The sequence below is a fragment of the Sus scrofa genome, chromosome 2 (genome assembly GCF_000003025.6).
Source record: "Sus scrofa isolate TJ Tabasco breed Duroc chromosome 2, Sscrofa11.1, whole genome shotgun sequence".
Lineage (NCBI taxonomy): Eukaryota > Metazoa > Chordata > Mammalia > Artiodactyla > Suidae > Sus > Sus scrofa.
Window position 1 is genome coordinate 69,063,304 of NC_010444.4, and position 20,856 is coordinate 69,084,159.

General features: G+C 50.6%; 1 protein-coding gene across 2 annotated transcripts; it reads left to right on the top strand.

Annotated features, from left to right (window-relative positions):
• Positions 376–19,389, top strand: MRPL4 (mitochondrial ribosomal protein L4). Of its 2 annotated transcripts, XM_005654855.3 has the most exons (11): positions 376–473; positions 9,902–10,086; positions 10,282–11,042; positions 11,128–11,194; positions 11,281–11,431; positions 15,198–15,249; positions 15,699–15,816; positions 17,083–17,189; positions 17,275–17,384; positions 17,464–17,540; positions 19,239–19,389. In XM_005654855.3, the coding sequence occupies exons 3-11, from the start codon at positions 10,986–10,988 to the stop codon at positions 19,316–19,318; spliced, it is 819 nt and encodes a 272-aa protein (XP_005654912.1). In that variant the 5' UTR covers positions 376–473; positions 9,902–10,086; positions 10,282–10,985; the 3' UTR covers positions 19,319–19,389. The 2 variants fall into 2 exon arrangements, with proteins under 2 accessions (XP_005654912.1, XP_003123269.2); XM_003123221.5 differs by lacking the exon at positions 376–473 and having other exon boundaries at positions 9,537–11,042; positions 18,586–19,389.

Consider the following 20,856-nt stretch of genomic DNA (forward strand, 5'->3'; position numbering starts at 1 on the left):
TGACTTCACTCCTTTTCCTGAGCCAGATTTCTGTCCACTCAGCTCCGGGCCAGATCCTGGGGTCCACTCAGACCTGAGCCAAACCTCACTGAATCCTCTGCCCAAATGAAGTGCGACTGTACAACCTTTAGAAGCCAGGTGTTCAACCCGCAGAGGACAAAACACTAAAAAAAACTGGGTCTTCTCCTCGCCGCGAGCTATCGGAGCGGAAATCTTAGCCCTCTGTGAGGACCTGAGGGAGGAAGTGGCCCCCCCATCTTGCCTTGGCTGGCTCAGCAGTTTGCCATCCCCTCAGGGACCTGGGGGTGGGGGTAATATTGAGGCTGCAGACATATCCGGCTGTCTGTCTGTTAGGGGGACCTCGGCTCCTAGACAAAGGTGATGTCCCGAGGGACACACAGATAACACCCACAAGCAACTTCCGCCTCTCCCCTCCACCTCCCACTTCTGGAGCAACGTGAGGTCTCCGCCAGGTCAGCAGAGGGTAACGGGCGGGAGATTTGGGAAACACTGGCCGAGACTCCCTGGGGGTCTGAGGGGCCAAGGGGAAAGCTGAGCCCTCCTAGGGGAGGGTCCCTGAGTGAGAGAACAGTGGAAGAGGAAGGAAACCGGGCCCTTTTCTTGGGGAGCTCCCAAGTAGGAGAAAAAGAAAAGGAAGAGGCTTGGACCAGCCTCCACTAATTACAGGGCCACTGACAGTAATGGCTAACGCGCAGCGACACAGACAGACCCGTGCCGGGTGCAGCTTCGTGAATCCTCACAGCCCTGGGAGGTGGGTATTATTAATCATCATCATCCCATTTTTTAAAATAGACTATTTTTTAGACCAGTTTTAGGTTCACCGCAAAATTGAGCAGAAAGTAGAGAGAAGTTCCTTATCCCCCCCCACCTCCTCACAGGCATAGCCTCCCCCACTGTCACTGTTAACATCCCCCACCAAAGTGGCATGTCTGTTACCACTAAGGAACTTACGCAGACACATCATTACCACCCCAAGTTCCTGGTTTACATTAGGGTTCACTCTCTATATTGTACATGCTGTGGGTTTGGACAAATGTATAAGGACGTGTACCCACCATTATGGTGTCCTGCAGAATAGCTGCACTGCTCTAAAAAGGCTTCAGAGGAGTTCCCTTTGTGGCTCGGCAGTTAATGAATCCAACTAGGATTCATGAGGATACAGGTTCTATCCCTGGCCTCGCTCACTGGGTTAAGGATCTGGTGTTGCCGTGAGCTGTGCTGTAATTGGCAGACTCGGCTCGAATCCCATGTGGCTGTGGCTGTGGTGCAGGACAGCAGCTGTAGCTTGGAATTGACCCCTAGCCTGGGAACCTCCACATGCCACAGGTACAGCTCTAAAAAGCAAAAAAGCAAAAACAAACAAACAGAAAAGCCTTTGTAGAGTTCCATGGTGGTCTAGTGGTTAAGGATTCAATGTGGTCACTGCCGTGGCTTGGGTTTGATTCCTGGCCTGGCAACTTAAAAAAATGAGAAGCTCTATTCATCTCCCCACCCCACCCCCCGCCCCCTTAATCACTGGCCACCACTGATCTATTTACTGTTCCCAAAGTTTTGCCTTTTCTTCATCACCCCATTTGATCTTTTTTCTTCTGTCTTTTGTCTTTTGAGGGCCGCACCTGCGGCATATGGAAGTTCCCAGGCTAGGGGTCTAATCGGAGCTGTAGCTGCCGGCCTATGCCACAGCCACAGCAACACCAGATCTGAGCCATGTCTGTGACCTACACCACAGCTCACGGCAATGCCAGATCCTTAACCCACTAAGCAAGGCCAGGGATCAAACCCGCAATCTCATGGTTACTAGTTGGGTTCATTAACCACTGAGCCACAACAGGAACTCCCTATCCCATTTGATTTTTATATTTATTTTTTGTCTTTTTAGGGTCCTGCTCTCAAAATATGGAAGTTCCAGGCTAGGGGTCAAATCAGAGCTATAGCCACCAGCCTATACCACAGCCACAGCAATGCTGGATCAGAGCTGCATCTTCAACCTACACACACAGCTTGCAGCAATGCTGGATCCTTAACACACTGGGTGAGGCCAGGGATTAAACCTGCGTCCTTTTAGATACTAGTTGTGTTCTCAACCCACTGAGCCACAACGGGAACTCCCATCATCCCATTTTAAAGATGAGAAAACTGAGGCACACAGTCGTGGTGGGATTTGAACTATAGCTCTCTGTCCTCTTTTTCATCCCAAATTCCTGACCCAGTCCTGATGCAGTGCCCACCCCCAACCCTGCCCCGTGGGTTTGGAATTGAAGGGCAGCGGGTTACCATTCAGGACAACATCTGTCATTGGCAAGATGTAGAATGTTCTCTGTAATGTAGAAGTGAAGGAAACCCTCTGAACTCTGATCCCACCCCACCTCAAATATTGTGAATTCCCCCAAATCAATGAGCCCCAGGGCTATCTTCCATCCTCCCTGGGCCTCCACTGTCCCCCACCCCCACCCTCAGTTCTTGGGTTTTGGCAGGAGGAACTGCATGAGGAGAAGTGTCTGAGACAGGTCCCAACTTTCTCATCGTCATCCCAGCACTGGGGGAAGGGGCCCAGCTGCAGAGAAGCTTTCCAGATGCTGATCTTGGCAGGGAACAGAGAGGCAGCGGCCTCATTTCGTCTGTCCACGGGCTTGAGGCCCACTTTCAGCTTCAGGGATGGGGCGGGGAGGCTGCTGGAGGAAGCCAGTCCCTGCCACGTCTGCACCAGATGTAGTTTTAGCCCTTTGAACCTGGGAAGGGTGGGCTCTCTCTTCCAGACGAGGGAGAAGTGCAGTTAGAGGAGAGAGGAACCCCAAAGGCCTACTTCAGCCCCTGTGCAGTATAACAGGAGCTGAAACATACACAATGCACCAGTTACCATCCTAAGTGCTTTGCAAATAACCCATCAAAAGCTCACAGCAGCTCCTTTAACAAAGGAATCCACAAGACAAAGGGCAGTTCATCCTCACATGGAAGATCACTCGGGAATATAATATTTGGAAGCTTGAATTCTAAACAGAAGGAACCAGTGATACAGAACAATAGGGATGGGAGTTCCCTTGTGGCTCAGCAGGTTAAGGATACAGTGTTGTCACTATGGTGGTTCTGGTTACTGCAGTGGCGCAGTTTCGATCCCTGGCCTGGGAAATTCCGCCTGCCTCGGGGCAGCCAAAAAGAAAAAGATGAAGAGGAAGAAGAGGAAGAGGAGGAATGAATCTTAAATACATTAGAATGAGGGAAAGAACGCAGACACAAAAGGCTGTATGTGGAGTTCCCATCGTAGCTTAGTGGAAATGAATCTGACTGGTATCTATGAGAATGCAGATACGATCCCTGGCCTCACTCAGTGGGTTAAGGATCCAGCGTTGGTGTGAGCTGTGGTGTAGGTCGCAGACGGGGCTTGGATCTGGTGTTGCCCCTGTGGCATAGACCAGTGGCTGTGGCTCCTGGGAACCACTATATGCTACACGTGTGGCCCTAAAGAGACCAAAAAAAAAAAAAAAAAAAAAGTCTATATGTATACTCTATGATTCCATTTCAATGACATTCTAGAAAAGGCCAAACCATAGGGACAGTGAACAACTAGTGATTTGTAGGGCCTGAGGGCGGAGAAAGGGGTTGACTCAGAAAGGGCATGGGGGAATTTTTTGGTGATGGAACCATTCTGTATCTTTTTCTTAATTTGAAGGGCAATTATAACCCATTTTACAGATGAGGACACTGAAGCCTCAGGTTCAAGCCCCAAGGGGGTCTGGCTCTGCCAAAAACCATCTGTAGAGCTGGTTCCGCAACTTTTTTTTTCTGCTCCACACACCCCCTTTACCCTCTGAAGGGGACTGAAGGGAATGGAAACATCTATGCAAATCAGACCTATCCCTAGGGGCTGGGGTTGCAGGGGGGGTGCCTCAGTGAAGACTCTTCCTCCTCACTGGCTTGGCAATTGAGCTGCAAACAAACACACAGCAGATGTCCTGGCAGTTGAAGGGGGTGTACTTTAGGCAGCTCCCCCGAATAAGTCAGACCACCCCCCAACCCCTGCCACCATCAAGCCTGCACTCATACCCTGCATCTCCTATGTGAAGGGTGCCCCAAATATTCCAGCCTTGACCTCTGGCCTTTGTGAAAACTTTGGCACAGGGATGAAGGGGGGCTAGGAAGAGCCAGATGTTGGGGAGACTTCCAGCTTCCAATACATGTTCCCTAAATCTCTATCATGCCCATGGCCAGCAGAGATCCTCTCTGGTCTGTAAGGCTGATGCTGACCCACTAGGGACAAAGGTCACCTACAACTGAGCCTTTGATCCACAAGAGTGGGCTGGACACCTCAACCTTTGACCTCCACCCAGGCTTGGGCCAAAGTGGTCAAACTTTGAGACTTGCAGTGTGCAGGCTTCGAAGTCATCACCTCCCTTTCATTAAGGTTCAAAAGCAATATGCCAGTGGGGAACCATGTGCAAACTGCTTTCTCTACCTTCCATTTGCTCATTTACTATGTATTGAGAAACTTCTGGGTGCCTGGCACCCTGCTCCTTCTTAGCAATGGGGTCCAGTAGTGAAAGAAATAAAGCCTTCTGTCTTCCAGGAGCTGATGTTCAGACAAGAAGCAGGATAGAAGTTCCCACTATGGCTTAATGGGTTAAGGACCCAATGTAGTCTCCATGAGGATGTGGGCTTGATCCCTGGCCTCACTCAGTGGGTTAAGTATCTGGTGTTGCTGCAAGCTGCAGTACAGATCACAGATGTGACTCAGATCCAGTGTTGTTGTGGCTGCGGCATAGGCTGGCAGCTGCAGCTCCAATTCGAACTTCCATATGCCAAAAGTTTGGCCATAAAAAGAAAAAAAAAATGAAGCAGGATATGAATTCCCTGGTGGCGTAGTGGTTAAGGATTCGGTGTTGTCACTGCTGTGGCTCAGATTTGATCCCTGGCCTGGGAACTTCCACATGCTAAAGGTGTGGCCAAAAAAAAAAAAAAAAAAGCAAGATAAATAAGAACATGATGTCATCTGCTAGAAGTGGTGAAAGTGTGGGAAACAATGACACTGGGAAGGCAGATAAGATATGTGGGATAGGGGAGTTCCCTTTGTGGCTCAGTGATAATGAACCCAATCAGTATCCAAGAGGATGCAGGTTTGATCCCTTGCTCAGTGGGTTAAGGATCCGGCATTGCCATGAGCTGCGGTGTAGGTCGCAGACATGGCCCAGATCTGGCCTTGCTGTGGCAGTGGCATAGGCAGCAGCTGCAGCTCCAATTTGACCCCTACGCCGGGAACCTCGATATGTCGAGAGTGGGGCCCTAAAAAGACAAAATAGGGAGTTCCTGTCGTGGCTCAGTGGTTAACAAATCCAACTAGGAACCATGAGGTTGCAGGTTTGATCTCTGGCCTTGCTCAGTGGGTTAAGGATCTGGAGTTGCCATGGGTTGCGGTGTAGGTCGAAGACGTATCTGGGATCCTGCGTTGCTGTGGCTCTGGCATAGGCCGGCGGCTACAACTCCGATTAGACCCCTAACCTGGGAACCTCCATATGCTGCAGGAGCAGCCCCAGAAAAAAGCAAAAAAAGACTAAATAAATAAATAAAAAGACTATGTATAGTAGGAAGGGAACTGTGATTTTAGACCCAGTGTCACCTGAGAAGGTGACATTTGAGTAAAGACCTGAAAGAGGAGGGAGTGAACCTTGCAGATACACGAGAGAGAGAGGTCCAGGCAAAGGCCCTGAGAAGACCAGTGCACCGGAAACCACAGAGAGGAGGGAGAGTGGCAGGAGGTGAGGACAGGTCCTGCAGGGCCTTGTGGGCTGCAGTGCACTTTGGCTTTTGCTCTAAGTGAAATAGGAGGCACGGAGGGTTCTGAGCAGAGGAGGGATGTGACCTGACTCAGGTATTACAGGCTCCGTCTGTAGGTGGAAAAGACTCTGGGGACTGAGGATGGAAGGAAAGAGAACTCATCCTCCACACAGCTTGGTGAGGGAGTGTTGGCGTGTCCCACCTACGGATTAGAAGACTGAACCCTGAAAGCTTTAAACGCTTGCCCAGGGCCATCTGGCCAATTAGTGGCAGCCCCTGGATTCGAACCCTGTGTCTATGTGACTCCAGCGCCATTGGGGAAATAATCATTCATTGGGTACCTTACGTATCTATGACCTAAGGGGGATATAGACCTTGAGATCGAAGAGACAAAGAGAGGGCTCTCTTTCTGATAAGACCCTTGTAGCAAGTTGATGAATAAAGGGATTCACTCAAGAAACATGTATTAAGGAGTTCCCGCTGTGGCACAACAGGATCAGAGGCATCTCTGCATCACCAGGACACAGGTTTGATCCCAGGACTGACACAGTGGGTTCAAGATCTGACATTACTGCAGCTTCGGTGTAGGTTGCAACTGCACCTGGGATGTGATACCTGGCCCAGAACTCCATATGCCTCAGGATGGCAAAAAAAAAAAAAAAGCATGTATTGAGCCCCCACTGTGCTACAGGCACTATGCTGGGTACTGGGGCTAGAGTAGGGGACAAGACAGAGCAAAATTAGAGTTCCCTTGCGGGCCAGTGGGTTAAGGATTGGCACTGTCACTGCTGTAGCTAAGGTCACTGTTGTGGCACTGATTTGATCCCTGGCCTGGGAACTTCCACATGCCACAGACACAGCAGCAAAAAAGCAAAATTTCTGCCAAGGAAAGTTTACACTCTAGGGAGTTCCTGTTGTGGTGCAGCAGAAAAAAAGCCAACTAGGAACCATGAGATTGCGGGTTCCATCCCTGGCCTCGCTCAGTGGGTTCCTAGCCTGGGAACCTCCATATGCCGAAGGTGCAGCCCTGAAAAGACAAAAAAGACCGAAAAAAAAAAAGAGAGAGAGAGAAAGTTTACCCTCTAATGGGAGAGACAGATAAAAAGCATGAAAAAGAGTTCCTGCTGTGGCTCAAAAGGTTAAGAACCCGATATCGTGTCCATGAGGTTGCAGGTTCAATCCCTGGCCTCACTCGTTGGGTTAAGGATCTGGCAGTGTGACAAGCTGCAGCATAGATGGCAGATGCAGCTTGGATCTGATGTTGCTGTGGCTGTGGCACAGGCTGGCAGCTGTAGCTCTGATTCTATCCCTAGCCCAGGAACTTCCATTTGCCATGGGTGAAGCCATTAAAAAAAAAAAAAAAAAAAAAGCATTAAAAAACCAGGACCAGGAAATATATAGGACGTTAAAAGACAGATATTGGCGGAAAAAAATAGAATGGGATAGGGAGTCAGAAGGGCCAAGAGTGGGGATGGTAATTTTATTTTTTTCTTTTCTCTTTTGTCTTTTCTAGGGCCACACCTGTGGCATATGGAGGTTCCCAGGTTAGGGGTCTAATCAAAGCTGTATCCGCCAGCCTTCACCACAGCCACAGAAACAACAGATCCGAGCCATGTATGCAACCTACACCATAGTTCATGGCAACACCGGATGCTTAACCCACTGAGCGAGGCCAGGGATGGAACCCGCAACCTCATGGTTCCTAGTTGTATTCATTAACCACTGAGCCATGATGGGAACTCCGCAATTTTATTTTTTATTTTATTGGCCGCGCCTGTGACATGTGGAAGTTGCTAGGTCAGGGATCGAACCCATGCCAAAGCAGTGACAATGCCTGATCCTTAACTCACTAAGTCACTAGGGAACTCTCGGCAATTTTATTTATTTATTTATTTACTGCTTTTTAGGTCTGCACCTGCAGCATATGGAAATTCCTGGGGTAGGGCTTGAATTGGAGCTACAGCCGCCGGCCTACACCACAGCCACAGCAAGTCCATATCTGAGCTATGTGTGTGACCTAAATCACATCTCACGGCAATGCCAGATCCTTAACCCACTGAGCAAGGCCAGGGATTGAACCCACATCCTCATGGATGCTAGTTGGGTTTGTTACCACAAAGCCACAGCGGAAACACCCTAGCAATTTAAAATACGGTGGTCAGGACAGGCTTCTTGGATGAGGTGACATTTGAGCAAAGAATTGAAGGAGAAGAATCCAGCCATGTAGAGCTCTGGGAAAATATGATCCAAGGAGAAAGAACAACAGTGCAAAGGCCCTGAGGTGGGTTCAACCTAAATGAATCAGTCAGTGAACAAAGCTTGTGGCCCATCAGAAAGTTCAGCACACACCCCACCCTGCAACATCCCCACTTCTGGCCTCTGCAGCTGCTGTTTCCTTCAGCCTGGATCACATTTTTCTCCTTTAGAGAAACTCCTGATGGAGCCTCAAGCTTTAGCTCTCAGGTTACAGCTTCAGAGGTGTCACTTCTGAACCCTCACCTCCACACATTAAGAGTTCGTCCCCTGAGCTCCCATAGGTGCTATAGATGTCCCTGCCCCCATTCTGATCTCTCAGCCTTCATCACTGAGCTCTGAGTATCTCAAGGGTGTCTGCTGGATTTACCCCAGCCATACACAGTAGGCACCCAGTAAATTAACAAGCAACTAAGTGTGGTTCCAACCTTCCCCACATAAAATCTAATTTCTTCTGTGCTAGCAGACGTATAAATTCACATATAAAATCATAAACTGGTTCTGGGAAAAGATGCACAGCTGGTTGTGGTAGTTGCTTCTGGGAAGGGAAAGGGGTGGGGGCGGAGACGTTGGAGGAGACAGACTTTTTTTTTGTCTTTTCTAGGGCCGCACCCATATGGAGGCATATGGAGGATATGGAAGTTCCCAGGCTAGGGGTTGAATCGGAGCTGTAGCCACCGGCCACAGCAACACAGGTTCCGAGCTGAGTCTGTGACCTACACCACAGTTCATGGCAATGCCGGATCCTTAACCGACTGAGCAAGGCCAGGGATCAAACCCACAACCTCGTGGTTCCTCGTTGGATTTGTTAACCACTGAGCCACAACAGGAACTCCGGAGACAGACCCTTTTTACTCTGGTATCTTTTGGTAGTTTTTGAAATTTTCTTTACTAGGTGTATGAATCCCTTATGCAAACATAAAATGAAAAGGGAGTTTCTATTGTGGCTCAGCAGGTTGAGAACCTGACATAGTGTCCATGAAGATGAGGGTTTGATCCCTGGCCTCGTTCAGGGGGTTAAGAATCCAGCATTGCAGCGAGCTGTGGTGTAAGCCACAGACATGGTTTGGATCTGACATTGCTGTGGCTGTGGCATAGGTTGGCAGCTGCAGCTCGAAATGGACCCCTATCTTGGGAAGTTCCATAGGCCACAAGTGAGGCCTGAAAAAACTAAAAAAAAAACAAAAACAAAAAAAAAACAAAAACAAAATAAAACAGCATACAATGAATAAATACAATTTTACAAAATAAAGGAGTGGAAGACCTTTTTTTTGGTCTTTTTGTCTTTTTTTGCTGTTGTTGTTGCTATTTCTTGGGCATATGGAGGTTCCCAGGCTAGGGGTTGAATCGGAGCTGTAGCCACCGGCCTACGCCAGAGCCACAGCAACGCGGGATCCGAGCCGCGTCTGCAACCTACACCACAGCTCACGGCAACGCCGGATCGTCGTTAACCCACTGAGCAAGGGCAGGGACCGAACCCGAAATCTCATGGTTCCTAGTCGGATTCGTTAACCACTGCGCCACGACGGGAACTCCGGAAGACCTTTTAAAACTGCAAAGTGTGTGGAGTTTTAAACACATATCCTCAGCAAGGGCAGAATACATAATGACATACACTGTAAATTTTCTTTAATACTTCACAAAAATATCAATGTTATTTATCAGATGTTGAAAAAAAAAATAAAGCCATCTTTAGCACACATTCAAGTATTCCAGGGTCCACCCCCCCTACCTGCCTTGACTCTTCTCTGCTCTGACAACGAAACTCAGCTTCAGTAATAACAATGCTACCCATGTTCTACTCCTGGAATGCTTGATCTCCATCATTTCATAGAAGTCTCACAACCTCCCCATTTTCCAGATGAGGACATTGAGTTTTCACCGAAATCCCGTTCTCCGCCAGTGAACTCCAACAAACATCCAAGTCACACTGACAGCCAAATGCTCAGATCTGGCTGGACAGGGAAGGCTGCTGTGGGCTCGTGGCGCCGCCTGGAGCCTTATGTGGCAAATAACCTGAAAAAACGAGCGTCTGTATCTCTATGGGTAAGGGTGGACTCCACTCCGCTTCGTTCTCTGAGGGCCCCGGCAGTCTGAAACGCTACACGACACTGGCCAGGGAGATGGAGACACATCTCCTAACCTGATGCCTTGAGGAGGTCACGACCCTGCCCTGTGGGATCTCCGTTTGCCAGAAGCTACCTTTTTTTTTTTCTTTTTTTTTTACGGCCGCACCTGCAGCATATGAAAGTTCCCAAGCCTAGGAACCAATCGGAACTATAGCCAAGGCAACACCGGAGGATCCCAGCTGCAACTGCTACCCTATCCCAAAGCCTGAGGTCACCGCCCGGCATTATCTTGAGGGCAGAGTGGGAGATAACGCCCTGCATTTGGACAAACAAACATAAACCAAGGTATGGGGAAACCGCCACCTAGAGTCTTGGAGGCCCAACTGGGGCGAAACTCCGGGGGCGCGAAACAGGCGGGACGCGGCGAATATAAAACCGTAAAAGTTATTGGCCGTATTCCCTTAGGTGCCCGCCCCAGAACCGAGGAGCAAGAGAGGGCTACTTTCCCAGACTTAATGCTCATTGGCTGATCATGGAGCGTGCCCTTTGAGCTGGGAGGTCTCATTGGCTGGACTCAGCACTGTCTCTTGGGGGCGGGACCTAGAGGGGGCGGGGCTTCTTTCCCTCAGGTCACGCTCCCACGGTTTGCCTACGGTTATTTAGACCAGCAGGGAAGCCTGGTATCTGGGGGTTTAGTCCTGGGGCGGGTATGGGGGCACGCTGAGGCCGGCCCCGCCGTTCTCGCTTTTGCACGCCCTGCTTTCCAACGCCACTTACGAGCCTAGCGAGCGGTGTCGCGGGCGTAACGTCATCGCGACGCGTCGCGGGAGTACGGAAGAAGCCTCGACCTCTCTAAGCGTGGGGAGCTGCGCGACAATGCTGCAGCTAGTCCGGGCTGGGGCGCGGACATGGTTTCGGCCCAGCGGCTGCCGGGTGAGGCCAGGGACTGAAGGTGGGGTCGGAGAACAAAGGTTGGAGGGTCCGGGGGTCGTCTCTCACTCTCGCCGTCTGTTTGCAGGGCCTGAACACCCTAGCAGAAGAGGCAGTGCAGCAGGCGGAGAAGCCAGAATCAGTGGCGAGTTTGGGTGAGGTTGCCGGGGTCGCCCTACGAGGGGCGGCGACCGGGAACTCTGACCCTTGCTTCTGACCCCTGACATCTCAATCGTTCCAGGTCTCCAGCCGCCCGTGTTGCGCAAATGCGAGCTCCCGGTACCTGCGCACCGGCGTCCGGTGCAGGCCTGGATCGAGTCCCTGCGGGGCTACGAGCAGGAGCGCGTGGGTTTGACTGAGCTGCACCCAGATGTTTTCTCTACGGCGCCCAGGTAAGTGGAAACTGAACTGGGTGGCAGAGCGACGAGGAGCGGAGCTTTCGGAATCTGGATGACCTGGGCTCGAGTCTGAGTTTCTTCACCTATTGAAAAGGGATGATGGCTTTTCTTGCTTCAGAGTTGTGTGAAGGTGAGGGCAGTAAGATAACGTCCTCTAGGAGTTAAGAACGAAGAGCTCTGGAACCCTAGTGACTGGCTTCAGATCCTACCTGTTCCCCCTTGTGCTTCACAGTTTACATTCTGTCAAACCTAAAGCAGTTCATTAGAGATAATTCTGGCTCATAATACGTTCAGTAGAGGAGGTCCCTTCGTGGCTCAGCGGTTAACGAACCCGGCTAGAATCCATGAGGATGAGGGTTCGATCCCTGGCCTCGCTCAGTGGGTTATGGATCCGGCGTTGGCGTGAGCTGTGGTGTAGGTCATAGACTCTGCTGGGATCTGGCGGTTGCTGTGCTGTGGTGTAGGCCGGCAGCTACAGCTCCGATTGGAATCCTAGCCTGGGAACGTCCATATGCTGCGGGTTCAGCCCCAAAAAGCAAAAAATAAAAATAAAAAAATGCATTCAATAGAAACATTGCTTGTTGTAGCTGTTATTGGTTTTTTTGCAGAAATGAGCACTAACAATGGTTAAGTCCTTACCAAGTGCCTGGCATAGCCTATTTGCATTTTAATTAGCTAGATCCTCATAGCAACCCTAGGGAAGGGATTCTATTATGTATTTATTTTTTTTGGCCACGCCTGGGGCATGTGGAAGTTCCCAGCCAGGAATCAAACCCAAGGTGCAACAATTAACCGAACCTCATCAGTGACAACTGGTTCCTTATCACTATGAGCCACCAGGGAATCCCTGTTATCTTAGTTTTTAGATAAGGAAACAGCACAAACAGGTTAAGAAATTTTCCCAAGGTCACACAGCTTGTAAAATTTAGAGCTAGCTCTCAGTCTTACATAGGCCAACTCCCAGGACCAGGTTTCTGCTTGCCAAGGTGTATGATGTCCCGTGTGTATACTGTGTCTGACACAAAATAAGTGCTGTTAACTTACTACTGTACCGTTTTTTGTATGGTTTGCCCTGTTTTTACAGAGCCCTAGTCTACCGGGGGCAGAAAAAAAAAATTAAAAACCCAACAAATTTTGTTTCCTCGGTAACTTTATGAAGCATGTACCATGTGCCAGATTCCATTCTGGGTGTTGGGGATACAGCAGTGAATGAACACAGTGGTTGCTGATGTTGTTCACACTCTAGAGCTGGGGTCAGCAAATTTTTTTTTTTTTTTTTTGTCTTTTGTCTTTTGTCTTGTTGTTGTTGTTGTTGCTATTTCTTGGGCCGCTCCCGCGGCATATGGAGGTTCCCAGGCTAGGGGTTGAATCGGAGCTGTAGCCACCGGCCTACGCCAGAGCCACAGCAACGCGGGATCCGAGCCGCGTCTGCAACCTACACCACAGCTCACGGCAACACCGGATCATTAACCCAGTGAGCAAGGGCAGGGACCGAACCCGCAACCTCATGGTTCCTAGTCGGATTCGTTAACCACTGCGCCACGACGGGAACTCCAGCAAATTTTTTTTGTAAAGGGCCAGAGAGTAAATATTTTAGGCTTTGTGGGCTGCAGTGTTTCCCTGGCAGCTGGTACAAAAGCAGCCATAGACAACATGTACGTGAATGAGCATGACCACATTCCATTAAAAGGAAAAACGGGCAGTGAAACAGATTTGGCCTACTAGCCATAGTTTGCCGCCCTGGCAAACCAATCTAGCAACCCTGTCTAGTGTGTAATTTAAGTTGTTCTAGTAGCCATGTTGTCTTTTGAATAGTAAAAAACAAGTGAGATTGATTTCAATAATATATTTCATTTAGCCTGATAAATTAAAATATTTTCAATTCATAATGGAAAAGAACATGAAAAAGAATGTTTATGCATGTATAACTGAGTCAGTAGAAATTAATAGGAGTTCCTGTTGTGGCTCAGTGGGTTAAGAATCTAGTATTCATGGAGTTCCCATCATGGCGCAGTGGTTAACAAATCCGACTAGGAACCATGAAGTTGTGGGTTTGATCCCTGGCCTTGCTCATTGGGTTAAGGATCTGACGTTGCCGTGAGCTGTGGTGTAGGTTGCAGATACAGCTTGGATCTGGCGTTGCTGTGGCTATGGCTGTGGCTGGCAGCTACAGCTCTGATTTGACCCTTAGCCTGGGAACCTCCATATGCTGTGGGAGTGGCCCAAGAAATGGCAAAAAGACAAAAAAAAAAAAAAAAAAAGAATCTATTATTCATGAGGGTGCAGATTCAATCCCTGGCCTCACTCAGTGGGTTAAGGATCTGGCATTGCCACGAGCTGTGGCATAGGTCAGGTCAAAAACGTGGCTCGGATCTGGGCTCGCTGTGGCTGAGGAGTAGACCTCAGCTGCAGCTCTGATTTGACCCCTGGCCTGGGAGCTTCCATATGCTGCAAGTGTGGTCCTAAAAAGAAAACAAACATTATAGGAAGTTCCCATCTGGCACAACAGGTTAAGGATTCAGCATTACCACAACTGTGGCTCCAGTTATATCCTTGGTCTGGTAATTTCCACATGCTGCAGGTTTGGCCAAAACCAAAAAACAAAACAACAAAAAATTATGAATCAAAAGTTGCAAACATGAAAAAAATAAAAATAAAAATAAATAAATAAAAATTAGGAATCACCTATACTTCAGTAAAATAAAGAAAAACTTGTCATTGCAACATGTGTCATTGGCTGCATTTCAGGTGTTCACTACCCATACATGTGGCCAGTGTCTACTATACAGGACAGCACAGGGCTAGAGAGGCAAGCGAGTCTTTAAAGTGGCAGTAAGAAAGTTGTGATGGTAGGAAAGGAGGAGGAATGGGTGACTCTCTCTTTAGCAAGAGGGTGCCTCTTGGAGATACCATTTGGGCTAAGATGTGTAGGCTGAGAAGGAACCAGACAGGAGGAGAGCATTTCAAGCAGAAGGGACAGCACATATATAAAGTCTTGGAGACTGGACTCCACAGAACAGAAATGGAATGGGGCTGGGGCTGGTGCAAGTTGGGGTCAGAGAGAAGTTCGAGCTGCAATGCAGCAGGTTAAGAATCCACTGTTGTCTCTGCAGCAGCCAGGGTTCAAGATGGGTTAAAGATCCAGAATGGCCACAGGTGTGGCGTAGGCCATGGCTGCAACTCGGATTTGATCCCTGGCCCGAGAACTTCCATATGCCACAGGTGTGGCTCAGCCAGGAAAAAAAAAAAGACAGGGTCTGAGAAGGGCCGGAAGTGGAGGGGAGGAGCCGACGTTTTCATCCAGTGGGACAGGGAAGGTTTTATTTTTCATTTATTTATCTATTTTGGCCATGGCATGTGGAGCCAGGGATCGAACCTGTGCCACAGCTATGATCCAAGCCACAGCAATGACAATGCCAGATCCTTAACCTGGTGAGCCGCCAGGGAATTCCAGCAAGGGTTTTATTTTATTTTATTTTATTTTATTGTATGGCTGCACCTATGGCATATGGAAGTTCCCAGGCCACGGATTGAATTCGAGCCACAGCTGCAAACTATGCCACAGCTGTGGCAATGCTGGATCCTTAAACCACTGTGCTGGGCCGGGGATCGAACCCCAACCTCCCCAGCAACCCAAGCCATTGCAGTCAGATTCTTAACCTATTGTGTCAACCCATTGTGGAAACAACCAAACCCATTGTGGAAACTCCCCAGGGAGAGTTCTAATTAAATAAGGGCCATGTGTCTCCTTCCTCCACAGGCTAGATATCCTGCACCAGGTTGCCATCTGGCAGAAGAACTTCAAGAGAATTGTGAGTGCCCTGAGTTGGGGGGAGGTTGAGGGGAGGAGGCAGAGCAAGCCTATGACGTGTCTTCTCTGGGCTGCTTGGGTCTCATCTGGCACTTCCAGCCTAGCATTGGAAGCCCTGCATGATCCCACACCCCACATCCCTCACTGATTCTCTCCAGCCCCCCTGTCTTTCCCCACATCCCGTCCTCCTTTTAGTTACAACCACATGAAAATCATTCAAAAAATACTAAGTACCCATGCGTGCCAGGCAGCAGGGCCCCTGCCTTTCTGAAGCTGACCTTCTGGTGTAGAGTCGAGGACTCTTCGATTTTCTTTATCCTTCCTTCCCTGTGCTTGTCCCAGTGGAGCCCCACTGGAAGCTCCTGTCCGGCTCCCCATTGGAGGCCAGTCCGCCCAGCTCACTGCGGTATTCCCCGGCTCAGTGCCTGACTGTCCTCACTCTGCCTGCAGAGCTATGCCAAGACCAAGACAAGGGCCGAGGTGCGAGGTGGTGGGCGGAAGCCCTGGGTGCAGAAAGGCAGTGGGCGTGCCAGGCATGGCAGCATCCGCTCCCCGATCTGGCGAGGAGGTAAGCAGAGCTGGTGGGGGCGGGGGCTGAGTTAATGCAGGGTCAGGTGTTTGTTCCCACACACATCTGGAGAACAGTCTTGTCAGTCTCAGTCCCTCCAGCTCACTGCCCACATGTGGTCAGAAGTGAGAGAGTCGTCCACTCCCCCCTCCACCCCCAGTTCCCTGCAGCTCTGGTCTTGGCCTCTCATCAGACTATAGCCACAGCCTCCCACCCATTTTTTTTTTTCTTTTGCCATCACACCTGTGGCATATGGAAGTTTCCAGGCTAGGCTTATAAAAATAATCACTTATATAAATCAAATATTCCCTCAAATCTCAGAAAATAAAGAAACTGAACCTTCTGCAGTAAAAAAAAAAAGTTTCCAGGCTACAGATCAAATCAGAGCTGCAGCTGCCGGCCAAGGCCACAGCAACATGGGATCTGAGCCTTGTCTGTGACCTACACTGCAGCTCATGGCAACACCAGATCCTTAACCCACTGAGTGAGGCCAGGGATCAAATTTGCATCCTCATGGGTATTAGTGGAGTTCTTAACACACTGAGCCACAATAGGAACTCCTTTTTTTATTAGTTTTTTTTTTGTTTGCTTTGTTTTGTTTTTTTGCCACAGCCCCTTTTTCCCACATCCCATCTCACCTCTTTGGCCCACACTTCACAGAGGACCCAGAAGGATTTTCCTAAACCCCTAGCTCCTGCAGCCTTTGTGGGAAGTCTGAGCCCCTCACCTTGGCATTCCAGGCCCTGGTGGCTGCAGACCCCTCCCCCTTGTCCCTTCCACACTCTCCCTGAGAGCTGATTCAGAGTCATTTCCTATTTGGCCAGTTCCTCTCATGTTTCCAATGTGTTTGGGCCTTGCTTCCTCCAGGAAGCCCTCCCTGACCCTCTTTGGGTCCCCACCTCCCTCCACCCGCAACCCCTTGTGCTGCCTGCCCCGCTGGTTCCCTCGGAGATTCGGCCTCTGTCTGATTATGAACTGTGTGAGGGCAGGGATCTTGTCCATCACACTCCCAGGGCTCAGCAGAGGGAGGACACACGGGTAGATGGACCTCACTCAGGATTTGACGACCTCGGAGACCAAGAGCCAGTGAGACCCGATCCAGCCTCCCGTTTCCATCCCTACCTGAGGCCCTGCTCTCTTTGCTGAGGTTCAGCCTGGCTGCCGGCAGCCCCCCCCCAACCCCTGTGCCAGCCTCTGGAGCACATTTCTGACCTCCGTGCCCAGCTGAGGCCTTCATCTCTTCACCTATCTCCTCCTCTCTCACAGGAGGCGTTGCCCACGGCCCCCGGGGCCCCACGAGCTACTACTACATGCTGCCCATGAAAGTGCGGGTGCAGGGCCTCAAGGTGGCGCTGACTGTCAAACTGGCCCAGGTATAGCCCTGATCCTTCTGGGAGCACCGAGGTCCGGGGTGGGGGGGTGGCTCTGGGGGTTTAGACCATCCTTTGCTCCCACCAGGACGACCTGCACATCGTGGACTCCCTGGAGCTGCCGACTGCAGACCCCCAGTACCTGATAGAGCTGGCCCGCTACCGCCGCTGGGGTGACTCTGTCCTCCTCGTGGACTTGTGAGGGCACAGGGCAGAGCTGGGGAGGTAGGGGCTGGGGGGCTGGGGGGCAGGGCTCACCTCCTGGCTTCTGTTTCAGGGAACACGAGGACATGCCTCAGAACGTTGTGGCAGCCACCTCCGGGCTCAAGACCTTCAACCTGGTCCCTGCTGTTGGTGAGCAAAGGGCCCCAGTCTGCCTCCCAGGCCCCCAGAGAGTACTCGGGCCAGCTCAAATCCTGTGCCTGTGACTTGGTCACTGAATGGCCTTGGGCCGTGATGACTCCCCTCCCCCACCCAGCCCTCAGCTTGCCCAGATGAGCCTTGGGAAAATGATATCTTTCTTAGAGAAATGCTCTGAGGTCGTGTCTGTCCAAGCTTGGGTCACAGTGCCAGGCGTGGAGCATGTCCCAGGGCCCACACACTGTCCTCGCCCTGCTCCTCATGTGGAAGTGGAGACGAAGGATCAGGGCTGTCCCGAGCACATCCCACCCATCAGTGTGTTGTCTGATCCCCAGAGCTCTCTCCCCACCTCCTGATCACAAGTCTGGCTGCCTCCTGGACAGCAGCACATGGAGTCTTGTCATCATCCTGGCACATAAGATCTTCTTCCCAGTGGCCCAGGCCCCAGACCACGCTGTCACCCTCCACACTAGTCTGTTAGCTCACCCTGTCAGCTCTGTCCCTAAACATCTAGAATCCAACCACTTCTCACCACCCTGAACTAGCACAGGTCTCTGCTCAGGTCCCAGACTCCTGCCAACTTCCTCAAGGTCTGACCTGTGCCCCATCTGCCCATCCCTGCTTATGACCACCAGAGGGCGCGTGTGAGCACCACCTGAGCCAGCCCAGAGCCTTCCAGGGCTCCCTGGTCACTCCAAGTAAAAGGCAGACAGATCTCACACAGCCTGCCCTGCCTCCTCCTCCTCTTTCTTGCCCTCATCACTCACTGCAGCCCCACAGGCCTCCCTCAGTGCACCGTGTTTACTCATCTGCTCTGCCTCCCCGGCTGGGGTGTAAGGTGGGACTCATGCCCGAGCACAGGGCAGAGTCTGGCCCTCTGGACGCTCTCAGTTAGAAGTTGATAAGCTGAGGACAGTCCCTTGCTAAGGGTCTCTGGCAGTGAGAACCCAGGCCATGGAGCTCAGGACCTCACATCAGGCCATGGTGTCTCTGTGGAGGGGGCAGCTGGCCCTCACTGTACCCCTGCCCTGCCCCCCAGGCCTGAACGTGCACAGCATGCTCAAGCACCAGACCCTGGTCCTGACCCTGCCGACCGTTGCCTTCCTGGAGGAGAAGCTGCTCTGGCACAACTCGCGCTACACACCCCTCTACCCCTTCCGCCTGCCCTACTGCGACTTCCCCTGAGCCCCTTCCCTGCACCTTTCATGGCCTTCCATGGCCCATCGGCGCCCTCCTTCTTGCTGTCCTGCTCTGAGCCAGGTTGAGCCCCTGACGGGCTTGGGAGCCTCCCATTCGCCCTGGAAGGCATTGCCCAGCCCCCCTCGTCCCAGGTGGGGGCAGAGGCCACAGTCAGAGTAGCCCAGCAGGCATCACTACAGGAAGGTGGGGAGGCACAGCTCTCCAGAGAGCCTGACCGAGCTTCTGCCCCAGGTGTCTCTTTTGTGTAAGATAAATTTTTAATTTTTTAAGCCAAGAGGAGAACCAAACAGCTCGTTACCATTTTGTGAATAATTCCATTTGGCAAGTTGGGCTCCTTCTGTGGTGCTGGGCACCGCTGGGTACCTCTCCTCAAGGGGCATCGGCACTGTTTATAGAAATGACCCACCATCAGCTTTCCTGGGTGAGTCAGCCTTGGGGAGTGGCGCCTCCTGATTGCCAAGCACTCTCAATAAAGGCTTGCATCCCTCACAGGGCTTGTGGTCCTTCAGTCCAAGTGTGGGCCTGAGTCCACAGAGGGTACAGTGTGGAAACCTGAACTTTCATCACAGTGATTTTCCAGAAGCACAGAGTCAGGATCAATGTAGTAGGTAAATGAGCAAATAAACTTTCTTAAAACACCAAACCAGAATCCTCATTTTTGAGTCTGATGATGTTATTTGCCTCCAAGTTGTTATTGTTTTTTGTCTATTGTCCTTTTGTGGCTGCACCTGGAGGTTTCCAGGCTAGGGGTCTAATTGGAGCTACAGCTGCTGGCCTATGCCACAGCCACAGCAATGCCAGATCCAAGCCACGTCTGCAGCCTATACCACAGCTCATGGCAACACCAGATCTTTAACCCACTGAGCAAGGCCAGGGATCGAACCTGCAACCTCATGGTTTCTAGTCAGATTCATTTCTACTGCACCACGACGGGAATTCCATGTTTTGTCTTTTATTTTTTTATTTTTTATTTTTATTTTTTGTCTTTTTTGCCATTTCTTGGGCTGCTCCCGCAGCATATGAAGGTTCCCAGGCTAGGGGTCCAATTGGAGTTGTAACCGCCAGCCTATGCCAGAGCCACAGCAACACGGGATCCGAGCTGCATCTGCGACCTACACCACAGCTCACGGCAACGCCGGATTGTTAACCCACTGAGCAAGGGTAGGGATCGAACCCTTAACCTCATGGTTCCTAGTCGGATTCGTTAACCACTGCGCCACGACGGGAACTCCTGTTTTGTCTTTTAAAAGTCACAACACAGATTATAAAATGATGTAAACCAGGGAGTTTCCTCGTGGCTCAGCAGGTAAAGGATCTAGTGTCATTGCTGTGGGTCTGGTTATAGCTGTGGTGTGGGTTCCAGCCCTGGCCCAGGAACTTCCACATGTTTTGGGTGCGGCCCAGAATAAAACTAAATAATAAAATAATGTGGTCAGCTTCTTTAAAGTCGGTCAGAACTGCCATCTGGTATTTGGGCCTTGCCAGGCAGCCATAGTGACCCATCAACTAGGCTGCCCCTTGATGAAAACTCAGGAATGCCTCTCCTGAGAGTGTCTTCAGAACTCATAGGACATTCTCTGATAGTCTTCAGTGGACACAAATTTTGATCTTAAAGCATCAGATTTGACTGAGTAGGAAAGGATAGGTGGAGTTCCCATTGTTGTTCAGAGGGTTAAGAACCCAACTGGTATCTATGACGATGCAGGTTTGATCCCTGGCTCCACTCAGTGGGTTAAGGATCTGGTGTTGCTGTGAGCTATGGTGCAGGTCACAGACAACTCAGATCAGATGTGGCTCCACTTTGACCTCTAACCTGGGAACTTCCATATGCCTTGGGTCCGGCCCTAAAAAGAAAGGAAAAGTTATTTGGAGCCAGTAGTAACGGGTGCAGAGGCCAGATCGGGTGGTAAATGCTGGAGTAAATCTCTCTGGAGAGTCGTAGGTATGCATGGTGGGATTCAGGTGTCCACACCACAGCCATCAGGAAATAGGGTAAAATGAGTCAGAACCTGTTGCCCCACACTAGAATCTCTCAGCCAGATCAAGGATGGAAAAAGGCATTAGAAAAAATGATTCAGTGTCTAGAATGTGCTTTCAAATCAGCACATGT

Coding starts and splice junctions, on each gene's coding strand:
- MRPL4 (XM_003123221.5), top strand. CDS start 10,986: ATGCTGCAGCTAGTCCGGGCTGGGGCGCGGACATGGTTTCGGCCCAGC. Junction 11,195..11,280: donor AGAATCAGTGGCGAGTTTGG/GTGAGGTTGCCG, acceptor CAATCGTTCCAG/GTCTCCAGCCGCCCGTGTTG. Junction 15,250..15,698: donor AGAAGAACTTCAAGAGAATT/GTGAGTGCCCTG, acceptor CTCTGCCTGCAG/AGCTATGCCAAGACCAAGAC.